This window comes from Meriones unguiculatus, chromosome 14, assembly GCF_030254825.1.
Source record: "Meriones unguiculatus strain TT.TT164.6M chromosome 14, Bangor_MerUng_6.1, whole genome shotgun sequence".
NCBI classification, from domain to species: domain Eukaryota; kingdom Metazoa; phylum Chordata; class Mammalia; order Rodentia; family Muridae; genus Meriones; species Meriones unguiculatus.
This window is the reverse complement of record NC_083361.1, coordinates 84,532,074-84,551,334: the sequence shown is the minus strand read 5'-3', so window position 1 is coordinate 84,551,334 and position 19,261 is coordinate 84,532,074. Positions and strand designations below refer to the sequence as shown.

Here is a 19,261-nt window from a genome sequence, read left to right as displayed (position 1 = left end):
GCCATTTCGTCTCAGAAACACACTGGTCCTTCTGGACTATGTTTACGTTTGGCAGGCAGGCAGGCAGTAGGTGGTTGGTCCAGTGAGGCAGGAGGAGAACAGACTGGGCTGCTTGGATACAGACCTGGAGAGTCTCTTTAGGCCCTTGGTTTTGTCTGTACATTGGGATGAAGATGGAGTTAATTTGGAGAAAGAATTTGTTGGGTTTTCTCCATTTGGGGTAGGGGATGTAACCAGTAAGGAGTTTCTACATGCCTCCCCCAAGCTGAGTGCTGCACCAGCTACAGTTGGCTGTGCTGACCAAAATGCAAGGCCTGTCAGTGCAGGATGAGGGGTTCAGGCCTGGGCGTGGGCCTTATTTCCTAGCAGGCTCGAGGTGCTTTCCCGTGTCCTATGTGCCTTTCCTTAAACACTCCTCCAAACTCTAGCCTGAGGTTCTGCGTACAGTCGTGGTGGGAATTTTGAGAGAGAAGACAGCATTTGTTGTGATTTGTTTCTTGCCTAGCAGAAGGCACTGCCTAACTCGATGTAAGACGTAGACACTTCTCGTTGTTTCCCAAATTTACCACCCAGGGGTATCATCAACCACAGTGTTGACTCAGTTGACCCTGGTATTTCCAACCTGCTCACAGATGATATGACGGTGTGTCCACAGAACATGCTTTGGATAAGACATTGCTATGGCATCTTTTGTCTTCCTGCTAGTGGGGTACCTTGCCTGCCCAAGGGGCACCTATGCTTAGCTCTCGTGACCATTGTTGCTGACAGAGATGTTGTCAATCAGCTTTAAGTCAAGAGTTTAGGCTACACCTTGGAGGTTCAGTCCTCTTCTACATATGCTTGAGACCTGTCCCCACCTATAGTCCATGATATGAAAGGTCCTAAGACCCTTAAAGGATATAATTGTGACAAAGTCCTCTGTCTCGGCTCAACTGGTGGAGAGATGCACCAGGCCCTGAGTTTGGACCAGCATGAACTTGCTATGCCCTGTGGTCAGAAGCCTTTGCAAGAGGAAGTACCCTGAACAGAGGCAGGGATCCTGGGTTCTTATTCTACCTGGCAACTCTGCTCATGCTAATGCATGATCCCTTGACGGCTCAGGATGAAACCTAAGGAGCAAGTCTGATGGAAGGAAAGGACCTAAGCCAGTAGGAGAGTTACCAAAGAGGTAAAGGAGCAATACACCAACTCTCTGGAGTGGCCGGGGGATCCAATTCTGTTTTTCTGCCTTTGCCCCTTCCTGAGGAGCGTTAGATGTTATTGAGTTCCCAGCATGTAATGATCCCTGGCATTGAATCCTGTACTATTTCCTGGGTTCACATGGTAAGTGGAACCAAGAGTCTGCCCCTGCAGTGCCAGGCCCTCATCATCTGGTTTATTAGATCAGAGTGGTGAAAGGACTGGTATGTCCACCTTGAAGTCTGGCATTTCCTACTTATGCCTAAAGGAGAGACTGAGCTTTCAGCTGAGAGGGGCTGTACTTCTTTTTGAACTTGGCTGTGACTTTCCTGCTACCAGTTTTGATAAAAAGCAAAGGCTCAGATGTGACCCTTTTCTCCCTATCCCCGGCTTGTAGGCCAGGGCAAATGGTCAGGAAACCCTCAAGGACAAGACTGACAGTCTTCTGTCCTGGGTCCTGAGCAGAGGGTGGGAGGAAGGAATGTTTGGTGGCACACAATAGGCACTCAGTAAAGATGTGCTGAACAAAGGGACACAATTGGGCTCAGCAGATTTGGGTTCACTTCAGGATGGGAGGTGGCCTCTGTCTTTTAGTCTAGGGCTAGAATAAGTGGTCTTGGGGTCTCACCCGTGTTCTTCCCTAGTGCCACCTCTCTTGTAGGCACCAGGCTTCCTGGCCACACTGTCTATCAGCTATTGAGTCCAGGGGTTATACTGGGTCCACAACTAGAGAGCCAATTAATTGAGCACATTTTGTCCTAATTTCCGGTCTTGGCACTTGCTTAGAAGCAAACATAGGTACAACCCTAGATCAGGTGCTTCCCTGTGTCCTGTGTACCTTTGCTTAAACACTGCTCTAACCAGATTGGAGTTTATCTTCAGTGCTGGGGCACATAGCTATGCCTTTAGGGGAAGTATGATACCCCTGGATCCTCCCTAAGCCTCAAGCTTTGGCACTGCAGGAAAGATGAACATAATCTCTCTGAGGCTGGTAGTGGTATAAGATCGGTTGTTGGGGTGGAAGTGAGAGTCAGCTCCATGGAAAGAAGGGTGTCCGGGATAAAGGGAGTGTGGCAGGCATCCAGGATACTCAAAGTACACTTGGACAAAAGTCAACACAAAATATTGCAAACTGGATGTTGAACTTCTGTCCTTGGCCTCATAGACACAGGTATCAAAGTTTAAATATTTGTGCTAGATCCAGATAAAGGAAGATATGTGTTTGGGGCACAGGGATAGAAGAGAGCTGGCTTCCCTATGTATGGCCCAAATCCAGAGCTAGTTCTTAGATTCCCTACTACTTATCTTGCCTTGTTTTATATGTGGAAACCATGAGACAGGCAAGTCTGTACAGCAGCCTAGGAAGACATTTGGTGGCAGAGTGAGGGTTCAGTTAGTTCTGATTCTCTGGCCCGCATTCATCTGTCTAGAAAGGCACCTGTGGGAGGTGGGTTATGCTGAGGTGTCTGAGGCTGGAGGATAGGCTTATAACAGACAGACATCTTCTCCCGCAGGCACTGGCTCCAGCATCCTCTCGGCCCTCCAAGACATCTTCTCTGTCACTTGGCTCAACAGGTCCAAGGTGGAAAAGCAGCTACAGGTCATCTCAGTGCTACAGTGGGTCCTGTCATTCCTGGTGCTAGGTAAGCACACCAAGGGTAGTGGTGAAGGGGGTGTGGGTGGGCATGGTTACATCCAGTGAGACCAGCTTCTCCCCAGCCTCTTTCCATTTACTCCGTCCATGATCGAGCATTCCACCATTAGACATAGATGTAGCGTGGCTTCATTTTGCAGATTAACTTGCCCAGGTTACTTGAGTCTGGTTCTATGGGATGCTTGACGCTTGTACCCTTCTTGCAATGCCATCTTGTCTACCGGCAGGTGTGTCCCCTAGAGTGTGTGTTGTCGGCCTGAGAGCTACTGCGGACAAGCTCTGACCTTAGATAGGCCTCTTGAGTTCTCTCAAAGCAAACGCCCTCCTCTTGACCATGAAGGTGCTGCTGCCTGCCTCACATGGCTTTTGTAGACATCAAGGGATTGAAGATAAGGGTTGAAAGCTGCTACACAGAGCTTGGTGGTGGTCCCCATTGCAGGAATGCTGCTGTCAAAGACTGTCCCAAGATCCCAATGCCAGTCCCAGTCCCCTTTGCTGAATGTACTCCCCAGCTGTTCTCCTGCTTTTCAGCACTGTGATGGCTTTGTGGTACTGTTTCTATAGGCCTGGTTAGGTGCCTCACTGCCTGTCAGCTAGAATCATGGGGGGCGGGGGGCGGGCACTGCCTCCTGGGGCCTTCTCTTCATGCCCAGGCCTTCTATCCTCAGCGCAGGTTAGTTTCTGAGCACATCAGTACAGGCGGACCTGCTGCAGAACACCATGTGTCTGGCACCACACTGCCCAGGATGGTGGGAGCTCAGCAGACATCCGAATGGCAATGTGGGCAGCTGTCCTTAAGGCAGGCATGGAGCCTCTGAGGCCGCACTGTAGAACAAAGGGACAAATCTCACAGTGTGCCAGGCTATTGGAGAGTCTTTTCTCAGATTCCTTCTACATAGGTGAGAAAATGGAAAATCAGAGGTTCGGTGACGATCATGATACATTAAATGGCAAATTGGAGTTTGAGTCAAAGCCCAGCGCATTCATTCTCTTACCACGAGGGCCCAGAATTGATGGGCAGAGGCCAGCATAGGCTTTGGATTCACTGAACTCCTAAAATTAAATGCAAGGCCTCACATACATTTTTATTGCTGAAAAGGCTATAGATATCCTCAGATTCTTACAGGGTCACATGGCCTCAGAAAGATGAAGAAGCAGTGGTTTGAGGACAGATAGTTACATTGGCTTTATTAGGACTCAGACTCTGAGTGTGCTTACATTTGGTCTGCTATTAGAATGCCAGGGTAGAGAAGACAATGTAACGTCATCTTTGTTCAGACAGGAAGCAGGGACCTGGTGGAGACAGACAGAGCCTTGTCCTGAGTTATAGAAGAAAGTCAGGGGGACGAAGATAAGCACCCAGTGATGCCAGCCTCTCCATTTGTCTCCATTTGCTCTAGGCGCCACCATTTACCTTGCCTTAGTGGGTCAGAACCTGGCTGTGGGGCCCTGAGGACGTTGTGCAACCCTAGCCCATATGGCATGTGATAGGAACTGGCTCCAAGCTGTAGGTTAATGATCCCCAGCCACAGCCCAGAAACTGGCCCAGCGTGTCTTTCTAACATGCTGGTTGGTGTAGGACGGGCCTACACCTGGACTGAGGATCAGGTCTGCTTAAGCTGCTGTTAATTACTACCTGAGCAGCCCCAGCCACTCCCTGCACTGTGTCCCAAACCTGCTGGCAGAGGCTTACTCTGTGAGGCGAAGGCTGCCATGGAACACCTTCATTCTGCTCTTAAACAGGTTTTTGTTTGGTTGGTTGTTTTGGTTTTTATAATGTGCCACAGCCCACTAGAATTCTGGTGAAAGCTGTGGACCTTCTTGGTTCTTTTAATTATATTAATAAAGTGCACTGGGTTTTAAAGGAACTAATAATGCTGAAATATAAATATTTAAACATTTGAAACCCAGTTGGACATTTAGTAATGGGTGCTTTTTTTTTTTTTACTATGGTGTTGTTATAAAGTGGCAGCTGCTGTTATAATTATTAATCTTAAGTAGTAATAACTGAAAAGCCTTCAGGGTTGCTGAGATGCCATAATGCAATAGGAGCACATCTATTAGTGTCCTGTCAACAGGCTTTGCTAATACTTCTGTGGTTTGTCTCTATGTGAAGGAAATGCTAAATTTCCATGTGAATCTAGTAGAAAATTTAGATGTCACTTTGCTCTCCTAGACAAGTCCACACACTCTGTGTTCCAGAGCATGTGTTAAATTCTAACATCATGTCATTGCATCGGCCCTCTGTAAGAAAGAAAGGGCTTAGGCATGAGTAGTGGCCAGTGACATGGCAGGGCCAAGTCACTGAGTTTGCTTGGTCCTAGAGTCCCTGCTTTCGACATCCCTGCTGCTGTGTCTCCTGCTGAAGAGCACCCACACACTGCCCTGTACCACCAGCCTGGTACAGAGCTTTGCAGTATGAGTTGCTTGTGGCTACCATGTATGGGAAGGGATGAACACAGGTAGTTCTGAGCATTCTGTGTGGTACAGACAGGCTGTTCCAATCACTGTGCTTGCATGCCCTGGGCCCAGTGGCATTGGTGGGCTTCAGCCTCATTACCTGACAACATGACATAGGAAGCTATGGTAGATTCTCCAAAAGGAAGATCATTTTATGGGCTTCCCAACCCTCCCTCCGTAAAGGTTTTTTTGATACAGGGTCTCACCATGCAGCCCTTGTTGGCTTATGTGTATATATGTAGACCAGGCTGGCCTCAGCTCACAGAGATCCACCTGCCTCTGCCTCCAGAGTACTGCGAATGAATTGTATGCCACCATGCCCAGCAGGTAGAGCATTTTTTAACTTAAAAAAGTCTATATTGGTGACTGGGACTGGTGAGGTTAATCTCACCTTGTTCTAGCTCCAGAGTTGCTCAGGGATTGAGCTCTGTTGGACAGGCACATGGTGAGAGAAAATGCACATCCTGAGGGTGGGAGGAGCCCCCTGCTGCGTGGAGCCAGAACTAGAAGGCCAGCTTTGGGCTTCTGTCACTTCTTTGTCACACAGAAAGGACAGGCCTGTAGTGATAACTGTCCTACGCATAGCAGCCAGCCTCCAGAGATCAGGACTCCTTGCTGGTAGCAAGTCTTTAGGAAGTTTATATTGTACCTCTTTCTGAACTCCCATGAGCCTTGCCTGGCCTAATTGGAATGCACTGAGCCTTCCTTTGCTTAGACACTGTGGAGGCTAGGGCTGAAGTGGACCCTTTTCTGGGACCAAGGAAGGGGCCCGAGGCACATTGTTGGAGCAGTGTACCATGTACAGCCTGTTTATAAGCAGGACTCCCCCCCCCCCCAGCTGCCCTAGGACCTACATTGTCTTCAACAGAGTGTGTGGGCTGCAGATGCCTCCCCAAAGACCCCTGTGTATGAACCACTGCTAAGTTGTCTTTAAGAAACCACCTGCCTATTGTTGTAACTATAGCCTGATTTTCGCCATCCTAGGCCAGCTCCGGAGGAGGAGGGTGAGGACTACAATTTCCCTGCTCTTAGGTTCACAGAGATCTGCATCTGGACTTATCCTTTCCCATGGACACAACCTCCAAACAGGCTTAACACTGTGGATGGAAAGGCCTATTGAAACCTGAGTTCTGCCTCCTCCCTAGTTGTGTTGAATGCTAGAGGGAAAAGATGTGACCCCACCCAGTGTGGAGAATTTGGAGGCAAGAGATTGGATGGTGGGGTAGTTTGATACTGAGGAGTACTCTAGAGGAACAAAGGATCTGAGTGGGGTTTAAAGGCTGGGTGAAAATTGGAAAGGGAAGTTGTGGTGGGCATCTAGGGGTGGGCCGTGAAATACTGGCTCTCCTTCCTTCTGAGCCAGGCCATTAAGCCTTATGACTAGTCAGCAGGTCCTAAGTGCAGTGGCCACACAGAGAAGGCATCCCAGGAGAATCTTTCCAAGTATTTGAGGAGAGGGAACCTGATGGGTTCTGGCCCTGTCCTGGAGCTGACTGGCCTTCCTTCTGTTAAAAGGGGCAGCCCTCCATGACAAGCAGTCCTCCCTCCTCCACAGACACACACAGTGCTGTCACATTCTGCTATTTCTCACCTTCAGTGAACTTCTAAGGCCGAGTCTAGACAGTGGACTTCAAAGTCTGAGTTTGAACCCTGGCTCTTCTCTGTCCTGCTGTTTAAGCATGGGCAAGTCACTCCTGCCAAGTTCTCATCTAAAATAGGATAAAAGTCACCTGCTTTAGTGATATAGTGGCTCAGCCCATCTTGAGCTGTAAAGTAAAGGGAGGTGCTTGGTAGGTATTCCTTTGTCCGGTGTCTTTGATGGGCCCTGGCAAAGCGGTCATGCGAGGAGGAGAATTGTTTGGAAAGAAGCTGAGGTCTCTGTGTATTGCCCATCCTGCTCAAGCCCAGGTGCCTCTAGCACTAGGACTCACCAGGGTCTTAAGAAGTGAGGCCTGTGCCTGTCAGCTCTGTGCCTCTTCACTGAGCCACCCACCAGCCACACCCAGTACCTAGGCATCTGGGATCTCTGCCTAGATTAGCACTGTGGGGAATGCTTCACCCTTTCCTAAGGGGAAATGCTGCCCCAGCCAGGAGGAAGGAGCCTGACCTGCTGTGCTCTGCCTCCCCCAGGAGTGGCCTGTAGTGTCATCCTCATGTACACCTTCTGCACTGACTGCTGGCTCATAGCTGTGCTCTACTTCACCTGGCTGGCGTTTGACTGGAACACCCCCAAGAAAGGTAAGGTCTGGGTCTCCCACCTGCGTCCACCCCATACTCTAGGAAGCTCTGTCTGTGCAGCTGCAGCTCCTCATGGGTGCTGCCTTTTTTTTTTTTTTTTTTTTTAATGGAACACCTATTTTGTGAGGGACGTGGGCTGGGCTGTGTATGGTGGCTTGGGGTGGGTGATTCAGAGCGCCCTCTGTGTGTTCACAAGAGCTCACCCTTCATTAGGGATGGCAGGGGGAATGTATGTGGGATGGGGCCACTGGGGCAGATGCAGAAATGCTGTGTGGGCTATAGGCACCTCCCTCGGGGGTTCATACCGGCTCTGGTCTCACCTGTATTGCTCACACCCACTCCTTGCCAACACTGTCTTTTGTTTCCTGGAAGGTGGCAGGAGATCACAGTGGGTGCGAAACTGGGCTGTGTGGCGCTATTTTCGAGACTACTTTCCCATCCAGGTAAAGACATGGTGTGCTGTCTCGGGGGGACAGGGGACAGGAATAGGTGGGAATATGGACAGTGACTGTGTTGAGTTGAACTGTTTGGGATCTCCCACCATGTGCATCTGTCCATACGCGACTGACTCCAGATTGAGGAAACACTTTTGTCGATACATATACTAGGTAAAGTGAAATCAAGAGCTTTAAGACAAAGCACTATCTTCAGCCATGCAGGAAGCAGTGGCTACAGCTGAACATGACAGCCAACGCAGTGAGAGAAGCATGGTAGTTGCTGTTCTTGTTTGATCCTTTGCGGGAAGCAAGACTTGTTTGGTTCTGAATGATGATTCTACGCCACGGGTCTATACAGTGTAAGGGATCACCATGTGTTTTGTGGCATTGCTTCTCCTGAGAGGTTGAGGTACTTAGAGGGTGGGGTGCCTGGGACGTTAAGGATGTGGCATTGAGAGGGTAGGAAAATATCTTTTTTTCTTTAAGATTTATTTATTATGTTTAGTGTTCTTCCTGCATGTACACCTGCTTGCCAGGAGAGGGCAACAGATCTCATCTTAGAGGGTCATGAGCCACCATGCTATTGATGGGAATTGAACTCAGGACCTTTGGAAGAGCAGACACTGCTCTTAACCTCTGAGCCATCTCTCCAGCCCTGGTAGGGAAATCTTGAGTCTGAGAAACATCTGTGTGAGGCGTGAGGCGAAAGGCATCCATCACTTTCCACTGCTCCCTACAGTATCCTAAGAGGAACCTGGAGGTTAGAGAATGGCAAAGCTTGGTGCAGCCCGAAGCCAGTGAGCAGCTGCACGGAGCTTCCGGTTGCTGCCCTGTTGGAGCCTAGGTCCCGTCCCACCCCACCCCACCAAGGTGTACTACCTGTCCCTTCAGCAGCGCAGAGTCGGCGGGGCACGGGTGCTCACACTGGGAGCATGGAGGCCAGGGTGATCAGGGCGGGGCTCGGTCTTCCGGGACACAGTTTTCTGCGATGAAGCCAGTTTACAAGCCTGTGGGTTTCCTCCTAGTGTGCCCGTGGCTATTTGAGGGCTCTTTGCTTTTCTGGGCATTGGTCTGCTCTGGGATGGACCTGACTCCCCAGCAGGATCAGTGTTGGAGTCATCTTGGCTCCGGCGGGCCCCTGCCTGGTCTGGAGGCTGGGTGGTGAGACAGAGTGATCTAGCCCTGGTGCATTGGAGGACTGTGAGTGGGCCTGAAGATTTCCCCACAGCAGGGAAGACCTGTCTGATCTCTCAGCACCCAGCCCCGGCACACCCTTGCACACCCCTGCACAGCCAGCAGAAGGCAGAGTCCTGAGCACAGGAAGAATGTGAGTGTGGACGCGTGCTGAGCTTGACAAGGTGTGGCGTGCCTTTGTTGGATGTCCGTCGCTGAGATGTGCAGGTGAATTGCATGGGAGGTGGTCAGGTAGCCCTGCACTCCTCCACCGCACTGCTGTGTGGGGGTGGCCCCAGGCTGCCCTGCTGACCACTGGCATTCCCAGGACTTTGTGTTCCCTGCAGTTGGGCTTTCTTCTTCAGAGGGCCAAAGCTTGCCCAGGATGTCCAAGTCTGTGGCAGTGGTGCCAGGCTTCTGACATGCAATCCAAGTTCTTTTTCCCTGACTGCTAACTACCCATTCCTCTGCAGAGACTTGGCCTCAGGTGTCTCCCCAGCTTGACAGATTCCCTCTTCCCAAATATCCTTGGCTGTTAGAATCGGGTTTCAGCTCTTGCTCTGCCATTCCATTTGCCATCCTGCCATTGTTGGGGCCTGTCTGATACTGGGCCCTTCACTTGGGCATGACTGATAAAGGAGAGTCAGCCCTAGGCTTATGGTCTAATCTGGTTATACTTTATTCTGTGTTAGCTTTCTCAGCGTTACCAAATGCCATTTGTCTCAACTGCAAATTGGTGCTATTAAATGGTAAAAAGTGAGTTAACACTAGGGCTATACTAAGTCTGCTCTGTTCTGTCTTCTCTGTCCCGGGTGCTGGTATCTTCCCAGACCCTGGACTCAGTCCAGGAAGCCTCTTGCAGGCTGGTAGCTTCCTTCCCAAAGCACATGACCTAATGCTTGTTGGTCAGACATGAGCATTCAGGTACTTCAGCTGATCTCTAACACTTTCAAAGACCTGGAGGATGGGCTGGAGAGATTGCTAGTGTTTAAGAGGGCTGGCTGCTCTTCCAGAGAACCTGAGTTCAAATCCCAGCACCTACATACATAGCAGCTTACAACTGTCTGACTCCAGTTTCAGAGGATCCAGTGCCTTCTTCTGGCCTTTGAGAGCACTGCCTTTACATGGTACATAGATGATGAACATTTGTGTAAAACACCTCTACATGTAAAATAAAAATCTATAAATCTAGCGGGGTGTGGTAGCACATACCTTTAATCTTCGGTAAATGTAGCTGGATTTCAGGCCAGTCTGGTCTACCTAGTAAAGTTATGTGTAGCCAGAGTTACATAGTGAGGCCCTGTTTCAAATAAATAAATGAATGAATCCTAAAAAGACTCAGCAGAGCTCCATGTTTTCACTATGTCTTTGCTGAGCCATGGGGCACCTGTGAGCTGCCCTGTGACGGTATCTGGGCCTCGCCCTGAGTGTGACGGGCTCCACACTTTGTCTTTTGCCGCTTTACGTCAGGTCTGATACTCTGTGCCCTAGAGCTGTGCGTGACCTGCCTGTTCCGCCCCTTTTTCCTGAGCTGCTGCCACGGGTTATGTAATGGAGACCTCCAGCTAGATCCATGTGCCCGCCCTCCATTTCTCTTATTAGAGCTCCCCTCTCCAAAGTCAGCCAGCTGGCCCAGAGGGCATCTCTTTGGCAATGGTAGGGCTGGCTCCTTCAGCAGCCACTGGGACTATAACTGCCTATAAGTGGCCCACGTTCTGGGGCTCTGGAGAGTAGGCGTGACCTTTGGAGACTAGGAAAGGCTCTCTGGGCTTCAGATCAGCTGTCTCACTGCCTGATTTCATAGATGTGCAGAGGAGGCCCAGAGCGGAGGGACTGTCCCAGGTCCGCAAGAGCCTTTGCTGCCATGCCTTTCTATATGCCTGGGCAAACTGCTGCTATTCTCTGGGACAGAGTGTCTTTCTCTGTATGGGGCGAGGGTAGGATAAGCCTGTCCTGAGACCAGCGTGTGGGGAGTGACCTGCCAGGAATGTGCCCAGGCTCACACTCACCACTTGGCCTGGCCCAAAAGCCATTGTGCTGGGACCTTGCCACTCAGCAGGCATGTCAACAGAGCAGTGAGCAGCAGTGACCTTCGCCCTGCATACTCTGTTCAGTCTTGGGAGGAGTAGTGTGCCATGAAGACAGACAAAAGCTCTACCAAATGTCTCTATTCTTCTTAGTACTGCATGGGGGTCGTTAGCCTGTACAGTGTTCCAAGGATGTTATGAACCATGTATCCCGTTGATAAGAGCCTTGGGGAGGGAGGGAATTATTTAAAGAGCCAGCTAGGTCCCTAAGAGGTGGCCGGTCACTAACATAACATACAGGGAGAATTGAAAGCAGAGAGGCCTTGTGCCTGTGTGGAGTTGGTTCACGATGGTTTCCTTAGGGGAGGCAGTGACTCTCTTCTCTCACTTGCTCAGCTTGTCATCAAGAAACAACCTAGATCATCAGGGCGCTCCAATCCAGGCTGAGCTTTGTCTCCCCCCAGCCACTGGCTCCAGAGAAAGTTTCCAGCCCAGGACCAGTTACCTCAGCTCCTCCCTCAGTGCCTGCCTTGCTGTAGACAGCGCTTCACTGAGAGCTAGCGAGACGGGCAGACCTACCCGCTGTCCCAGGCGGAGCACAGAGCAGCAGCTGCCTTGCACAGCTCGCGTGCCGGGGTCCTTGGGGATTCCCTCACTCCACCCCATCTCTGGTTATTTGGTTAACGGCTGTGTAGTTTTCCGGTGGCACTAACCTGCTTCCCAAAGGCAAAGTGAGGAAAGAGGACAAGTGTCCTACCCAACAGGGTGACACCAAGGGGGACTGAGAACGGTGCCAGATGCCCTGTTCTACCCCCATCGCCTCCTGCCATCGGCAGCACTCCTCTTCCCCAGATTCAGCAGAAGGTCCTTCGCTCTGTAGGAGGTGCCCATAGCTGAAGGAAAGGAGAGTTGGATCCTTTAATATTCTTCCAGTAGCCAGGGACTCAGCTAGCCAGCGCCAGCACGGGAAGGGGTACTGCCAAGCTCATAGGCGGGATGCTGTAAGTGCCCTCTCTCCAAGGCAGGGCAGCCCCAAACCAATATATTCACTCCTCGACTCAGGAATTGTGTTTCTGGAAGCTTAGCTCACAAACAGTTGGAAATGTGGGTTGGAGATTATTTGTCAACACATTATTCTAGGAGGAAAAGTGTGGCTACATTTAAAATGTCTATCAGGCAGGATTTGAGTGAGTGTCCTATGTGCCGGGGCTGCAGACTGGGGAAGTGCAGCTTGGAGGAGGCTAGTACCGGGCTTTGCTAAGCATAGCCAGATAGGACATGCTTCCTAGAAGACGGTACTAATGCCGTGGCCTCAATTTTTTTGGGTTTTTTTGTATTGTTGTTGTTGTCTTTATTGTCATTATTATTACTCCCAGGATCTCACTCGTAGCCGTGGCTTGCCTGGAACTCACTATGTAGACTAGGCTGGAAGGCCTGTTTCTACTTACCTAGGAAAAGGAACAAGTGGTTTATTTCAGTGGAAGTAATGCAGATGCTCATTTTCACTTTGCTTTCCTGTGTTTAAAAATTCTGAGGTTTTTTTCTAACTTAAGAGAGTGATGTCTTGGGAACAGAAAGCCCTTCTTCCTCTCTTTCCTTAGCAGTTCCATTCCCACTGATCAGGGTTTTCAGGCACCCAGCCTCAGGGCCCTTAGGAAGCCAATTAGCATTTGGAGAATCCCAGGATAACTAGTTCAGATCATTAGCTGCCACAGCCACACAGCCAACCACCTCTCCCCTCCTCCCACAGACAGGGCTGCCTGGCATGAGGGCTGATATTTGCCCTGTCCTGCCCTGCCTGTCTCAGAGCCTGCACTGAACCTGGCTTCTTTGGTAGGAACTTTGGACTGGTCCAGCTGTACCATCCTTTTGTCCACACTGGAGTGTAAAGACGTGGGAGGCGGGCTACGTGGGCTTGTCCTTTGACTGACGAAGAGTCTGCAGTGTTTGGAGACTAGGCAGACCCTATCTTCAGGGAATTCTTGGTGGTAGACCTGAAGCCATGGCTCTGTTTGCCAAACAGACTCTAGACAGTACCCAGTGAAGGTGGGTTCCCCTTTTTTAGGTCTGGGTGTTCCAGCTTGGACGTGAGTTTTAGGGAAGTCACTGTGGTGAGGAGCCCAGCAACAGGAAGGCAGGAGGCTGGTTGAGCATGTATTAGTGGTTTGGGGCTGTGTTTGGCAGGGAAATAAGGAGGAAGAAGGAAAAAAGCAGCCACCCAGGGACTCACAGCCCAGTATCTGCCAACCACTAGCACTGTGGTTCCAATGAGTCTGAGTACAGGTTTGGAAAGCCACTGTTGTCTTGGGCGCCTAGCATAACAAGGAATGAAACATCAGGTCCTTTCCCCACTTTTTGGGTATGCCCTTGCAGTTCTAACATACGATTTCCTTATAGCTGGTGAAGACACACAACCTGCTGACCACCAGGAACTATATCTTTGGATACCACCCCCATGGCATCATGGGCCTGGGTGCCTTCTGTAACTTCAGCACAGAGGCTACTGAAGTTAGCAAGAAGTTCCCCGGCATAAGGCCCTATTTGGCTACATTGGCTGGTAACTTCCGGATGCCTGTGCTTCGGGAGTACCTGATGTCCGGAGGTGAGGATCCACTTCAGCTGCACCTGCAAGGCTCCGTTGTCATGGCTGAGCCTCCCCACTGATCATAGCAATACTGGGAGCTGAAGGGACCATTCCCATGAGGTAGAGACAGCCTTCAGCAGGTATGCGCGGTCAGGAGCTGTCTAAGCTTCAGGCTGCCTCATGGATGACACCTTGTCGCCCCTTTCTAGATGGACTAGCCACTGTGCTGCTATCATCTGTGCATGATCCCCACTGGCTGGACTTCAGAGCTGGGGCTTCACAGATTTTGCAGAATTTTTTCCCTCGAAACTACTCTATATCAGTCTCCTCATTTTATAGATAACTGAGAATCAGAAAAACTTGTGACCATATATGATCATATATGTTCAACGAGGGTAACAGGTCTGGGACCCACCCCTATAGAGATTTTTATTTTATCCTTGATTATATGTAAGGATAGGGAATACATCCATGAGCATTCCTGACTCTTGCCCTCCCTCCAGGCATCTGCCCTGTCAACCGAGACACCATCGACTACTTGCTTTCGAAGAACGGGAGTGGCAATGCTATTATCATCGTGGTGGGCGGTGCAGCCGAGTCCCTGAGCTCCATGCCTGGCAAGAATGCAGTCACCCTGCGGAACCGCAAGGGTTTCGTGAAACTGGCCCTGCGCCATGGGTAAGTACACATCTCTCTAGTATTTTCCTCTAGGACAGTGGGCCTCTAGAGTTGGTGCCCAGACCCGAGGAAGGCAAAGAAAGAAGTGCCCACACTTTGTGGCTTGGCTTGTCCAAGTGTAGGTGATGCAAAGGTGTGACCTGTTATTCCTGGGCACTTACAGGTAGACTGAGGCTAGGCGTATATGTAGGACATGTGAGAAGACTTCAAACTTGAGGGGTCGGAGATGTGACTCAGTGGTAGAACAAATACTTGGTTTGTGAAAAGCACTGCGTTCAATCCCCAGTGCACAAGCAAATATATGTATTCTCTCCCTCTCCCTCTCTCATACACACACACACACAGCCAAAAGTAACCTTTTTCTAGGGGAGCAAGACCAGAAAGGAGATGGTATTATTTGAAGCACCAGAGAAAACTTGTTGGAGGAGTACCCTTTAGAGAAGAGAAGAGCTGGCAGCTCGCAACTCTGATCTTTCTAGAAAACCAGGGGCATATTCTGTTTGATGAGCAAACCCACCTTCTAGCATCCCTTAGACTTCCTAGCAAGTGAGGGGACCAAGTGTCCTTAGGGTCTAGAGCTAAGCTCCTTGTGCTGTGTCATTGCTTTCCTCCCATATCTAGGGTCCTAGAATGATGGGCTTTTTGTGAAGACAGGTTATCCACGGTGACTCAGTAGTCCAAGTCATCAAGGCCCCATGAATCCAAGGCCCCTTGGAACATGCCTGCAAACAGAGCTCTTGTCTCATGTTTCAGGAGAGGCTGTTCTATAGTGTGGAGTCAGGCCAGTGCTGTGTGCTGACAGACCAATGGCAGGGAAGGGATGGGGTCAGCTAGTGTGCTGAGGATGTGGCATGAGGTGAAGCTGGGGCTGAGAGGGCCTTGAGTTGGGCTGGACAGGCAAACAGCAGAGCCAGGCCCGCTGGCTGCAGTCCTCTCTGGTGACAATGGGAACGGAGCCCAGTGGTTGGGGTCTGACTAATCTGGGCCTCTCTCTTGCAGAGCTGATCTGGTCCCCACCTATTCCTTTGGAGAAAATGAGGTTTACAAGCAGGTGATCTTTGAGGAGGGCTCCTGGGGCCGCTGGGTCCAGAAGAAGTTTCAGAAGTATATTGGTTTCGCCCCTTGCATCTTCCATGGCCGAGGCCTCTTCTCCTCTGACACCTGGGGGCTGGTGCCCTACTCCAAGCCCATCACCACTGTTGGTGAGTTCCTAACTTGCATTCTGAAGGCCATCTTGAGCATGGCAAGATCCTGGGCAAGTCACCCAGCTCCGATGAGAGCCTTGTCATAAGAACCTTGAGGAGCTGGGTACTGGGAATGATGAGAGAGGTGCAGGTTGAGCCAGAGCACCATAACAGTGATAAAATACAGACCTGTCAGGAGAAGGTGACTATGTGACCATGCTGATGCTCCACTCTTCATAGTGTGCCCAGAGGGAGCGAGAGCCAGGTATGGCCGTGTGTACCTGTAATCCCACTGTGGAAGGCAGAAACAGGATCGCTGTAAGTTTGAGGTCAGTCCAGCCCTGCTAGGGCTACATAGCAAGACCCTGTCTTAACATAAGATAAAAAACTGCCTAAAAAATTCTAAAACCAAGGTTTTTTGAGAAACAGAAAGAAAAGTAAATATAGCTAGAGCATAGATCTGTGGGAACTTAGGAAAAAAACTAGAGTGTTGTATGTTTGTATTTTGGACAAGTTACAGCATTCAGAAAGTCAAACATCAGGGGTGTGCGTGTGTATACGTGAACAGGAGTGTGTTGAAGGCCACAGGCCAGAGATCTTGTGGACACATGTGGCTCTGAACAGTCGACTGGAATGTCCAAAGGTCCGGCAGTACCTGCATATTGACTGCAGGCATTTGCCTGTGCTCCCCGCAGGACAGCACCTGAGGGGACTGGGCGCTGCAGGGCCGACACGAGGAGAGCTCCGGCAGTGTTTATTCATTCCAGTGTGTGTGTATGCATGTGATTTCAGGGCTGGCCTCTTGGAGTTGGACTACCCAAGGGGACTTAGGCTGGGAAGACGTTGCCTGTAGTCTAGGAGTGCCACCCCAGGATGTCCTGTCTGTGTTAACATAACCTCCTTATCGTTTAGCATCTTGTTCAGGCAGCCATGTTGTTGAAGTACCGTGGGTTTAGCTTCCCTGACATTTCTAGGAGACAGAATCTCTCAACAGAATTCCTGGTTCTCTGGCTCTTACAGTCTTTCTTTCTGTTTCTTCTGAGAAGCTCTCCAAGCCTTGAGTGTGGGAGTTGTCTTGTAGATGTATCAATAAGGGCTGAGCACTCCAAGATCAAATTCTGACCAGTTGCGGCTTTCTGTAATTGCCTATGCCTGCTATAAAGCTAAAAAGAGAAGCTTTTTAGAGTTGCACTTGCCTACAAATTTAAGTGATCTGGGTCTGCTAGGTAGAGGGAAAAATAAAGCATAAGAATGGGTCAAAGGCAGAAGCCAGGAGGCTAGTCTGCAGTTTTCAGCAGCCCGGTCTGAAGGAGCAGCTGTAGAGGAGGATGTGTATGAACTTGGGAGAAGTCTCAGAACAGTGCTGCCCGACTTTGGGCTGGGCTTGAACATGAAGAAGGACAAGAGAATAAAGCAAAGTGCAGGTGTGAGGGTAGTCTCCCCTCCGCATGCCCTTACCAGCTGCTCAAGTATGTTCCCTTCTTCCCAGAATCCTTAGAAAAGCTCTGTGAGACGATGCCAGGTGGCAGATGAGGAAACTGAGGCTCTGAGAGGCAATGAGTTTGTCCTGAGTGAAGCAAAAGCAAAGCCCTGCGTTTGGTCCACACCTCACACTGGAACTCAGCAGTGTGGGGCTGGGCTTCACTTTCTCTCAGGGACCACAGCCTTCGGTGGGGTCTTCCCCATCTGGACAAAAGCACAGTCCATAGCACATGGTCAGCACACAGTACAGGGTCACAGCACCCAGGAATGGGGCACTCAGTGACACTAACTGACCGGAATCTCTGCCCCTCTCTGCAGTGGGGGAACCCATCACCATCCCCAAGCTGGAGCACCCCACCCAGAAGGACATCGACCTGTACCATGCCATGTACATGGAGGCCCTGGTGAAGCTCTTCGACAATCACAAGACCAAATTCGGCCTTCCAGAGACAGAGGTGCTGGAGGTGAACTGACCCAGCCCGTGGGCCCAGTCCCTGGAAGGGACGGCCGCAAAGCCTTCTCTACCAAGTTCTCAAGTGCATTTTGTTCTGTAAATTTGGAAGCGTCATGGGTGTCTGTGGGTTATTTAAAAGAAATTATAATTTGTTAAACCATTGCAATGTTAGATCTTTTTTAAGAAGGGAAGAGTCAGTGTTTTAAGCTCTCTTCTAGTGTGTCCTGCTCAAGGTGGTGGCTGACATTTCTGGACCTTGATGGTTTCTTATTCACCCTTCTAATGTTCCCCAAACAACAGACACTTAGCCCTAGTTAACTGGGGAAAGACAGCCCTTAATAATGTGGCTGCTTAGGTAATCCCTGTTGCTCCAGGGATTCTCAAGATGGCAGAGGCTATCTCCATTCCTACCACCTCACATGTGACTGCAGGTCTGGTCCTTCTTGCCAAGCGGAGGACAGACACAGAGGGCAGAGTTGGCCCCATTTGGGCAGAGTGGCAGATAGCTTCTGGAATGCCTAGCTTGAGTCTTCTCCCTGCTGCTCACCAATCCCTTTTCTCCAATCTGAGCCTACCCTGGCCTCCTGTATACTGTGCTAGGGACAAAGATGTCCCACAGGTACTGTCTGAGTTATTTCGCTTGCTGTTGGCTGGTTTTACTCTGGAGGCTGCTATCGTGGACTCGGCATGGCTCAGTGTTGATGTGGAACACATTCTCCCAGTCACCTGAGCTCTCCTGAGCCACACCCCAAGTCCGGTGTATGGAAGGGCCTCTCTTCTGTTCACAGAGGAACCCAGCTTCCTGAGCAGCATACTGGGTCCAGGACAGGAGGCCCCCTAACCCAAGCCTCACATGTGTGCCTTTCTGAGGCATTGGGCCAGGGAAGAAAGCCATCCCCTCCTGTGTATTCTGTTTTTTCTCCATGAGATTGTTGTGCCATGTCACACTTTTGTATATTCCTAGACTAATAAATGGAAATAAGAACTGCCTGTGAGTTGTTTAATGCTGTATTTACACTGTCCTATTGCACAGGGCAGACAATAGTCTTCTCTGTGCTCCTGTCACAATCCGTTAGTCTTGGGCCTTTACTGGCTGGGTAACAGTAACTGGCTTCCAAATTTAGTGGCCACAGAGCTGGAGATAAGAGCACCAACTGCTCAGGATCTTAGTTCGATTCCTATTATCCACATGGTCGCTTACAACTGTCTGTAACTCCAGTTCTAGGGATTTGATGGCCTCTGTGGGCACAAGGCCCACAAGTGGTATAACAGACAAGTCCCTGCCAAGGCTGCAGTCCAGGGCTTGGAGGTGTTGGCTAGGGCTAAAGACATCCTGAACCTGAGCAAGGAAGATCCATTTCCACTGTTCATGTGGGTGATGGCAGGGTTCCCTCCCTCACTGACTTCACAGAGCCCATCCTCACTCAGCTCTTACTTCACGGCAGTGAGAGGAGCCAGCATGCAGTGAGGAGCATGACCTTGGGAATGATGACTTAGTCTTGCTTTCATTAGATGTGAGGAGGAGGTGAAATACCAAGAGGCAAGGGCCAGGTAGCCATGGTGAAGCTCACGCCATGTATGAGCAGGTCCTACATAGAACAGCAGAGCTAGAAGGGTCCTTGTGAACTATTTAAGCAGCCCCCTTTGCTGGGCCTCAGCTAAACTAAAAAGGTGAGGACCAGGCCTGATGTCGTGGTTACAGGTCTCAGAA

General features: G+C 50.3%; 1 protein-coding gene across 1 annotated transcript in view; it reads left to right on the top strand.

The window, feature by feature from the left end:
• The window catches only part of Dgat2 (diacylglycerol O-acyltransferase 2), a 30,221-nt gene extending 11,681 nt beyond the window's left edge, over nt 1–18,540 (top strand). The window contains exons 2-8 of the mRNA XM_021664035.2: nt 2,694–2,822; nt 7,424–7,531; nt 7,904–7,974; nt 13,566–13,770; nt 14,256–14,430; nt 15,430–15,632; nt 17,415–18,540. Of these exons, the coding sequence (XP_021519710.1) occupies nt 2,694–2,822; nt 7,424–7,531; nt 7,904–7,974; nt 13,566–13,770; nt 14,256–14,430; nt 15,430–15,632; nt 17,415–17,569 (1,046 nt within the window). The 3' untranslated portion in view covers nt 17,570–18,540. The remainder of the gene's footprint in view (nt 1–2,693; nt 2,823–7,423; nt 7,532–7,903; nt 7,975–13,565; nt 13,771–14,255; nt 14,431–15,429; nt 15,633–17,414) is intronic.
• Nucleotides 18,541–19,261: the final 721 nt, after the last annotated feature.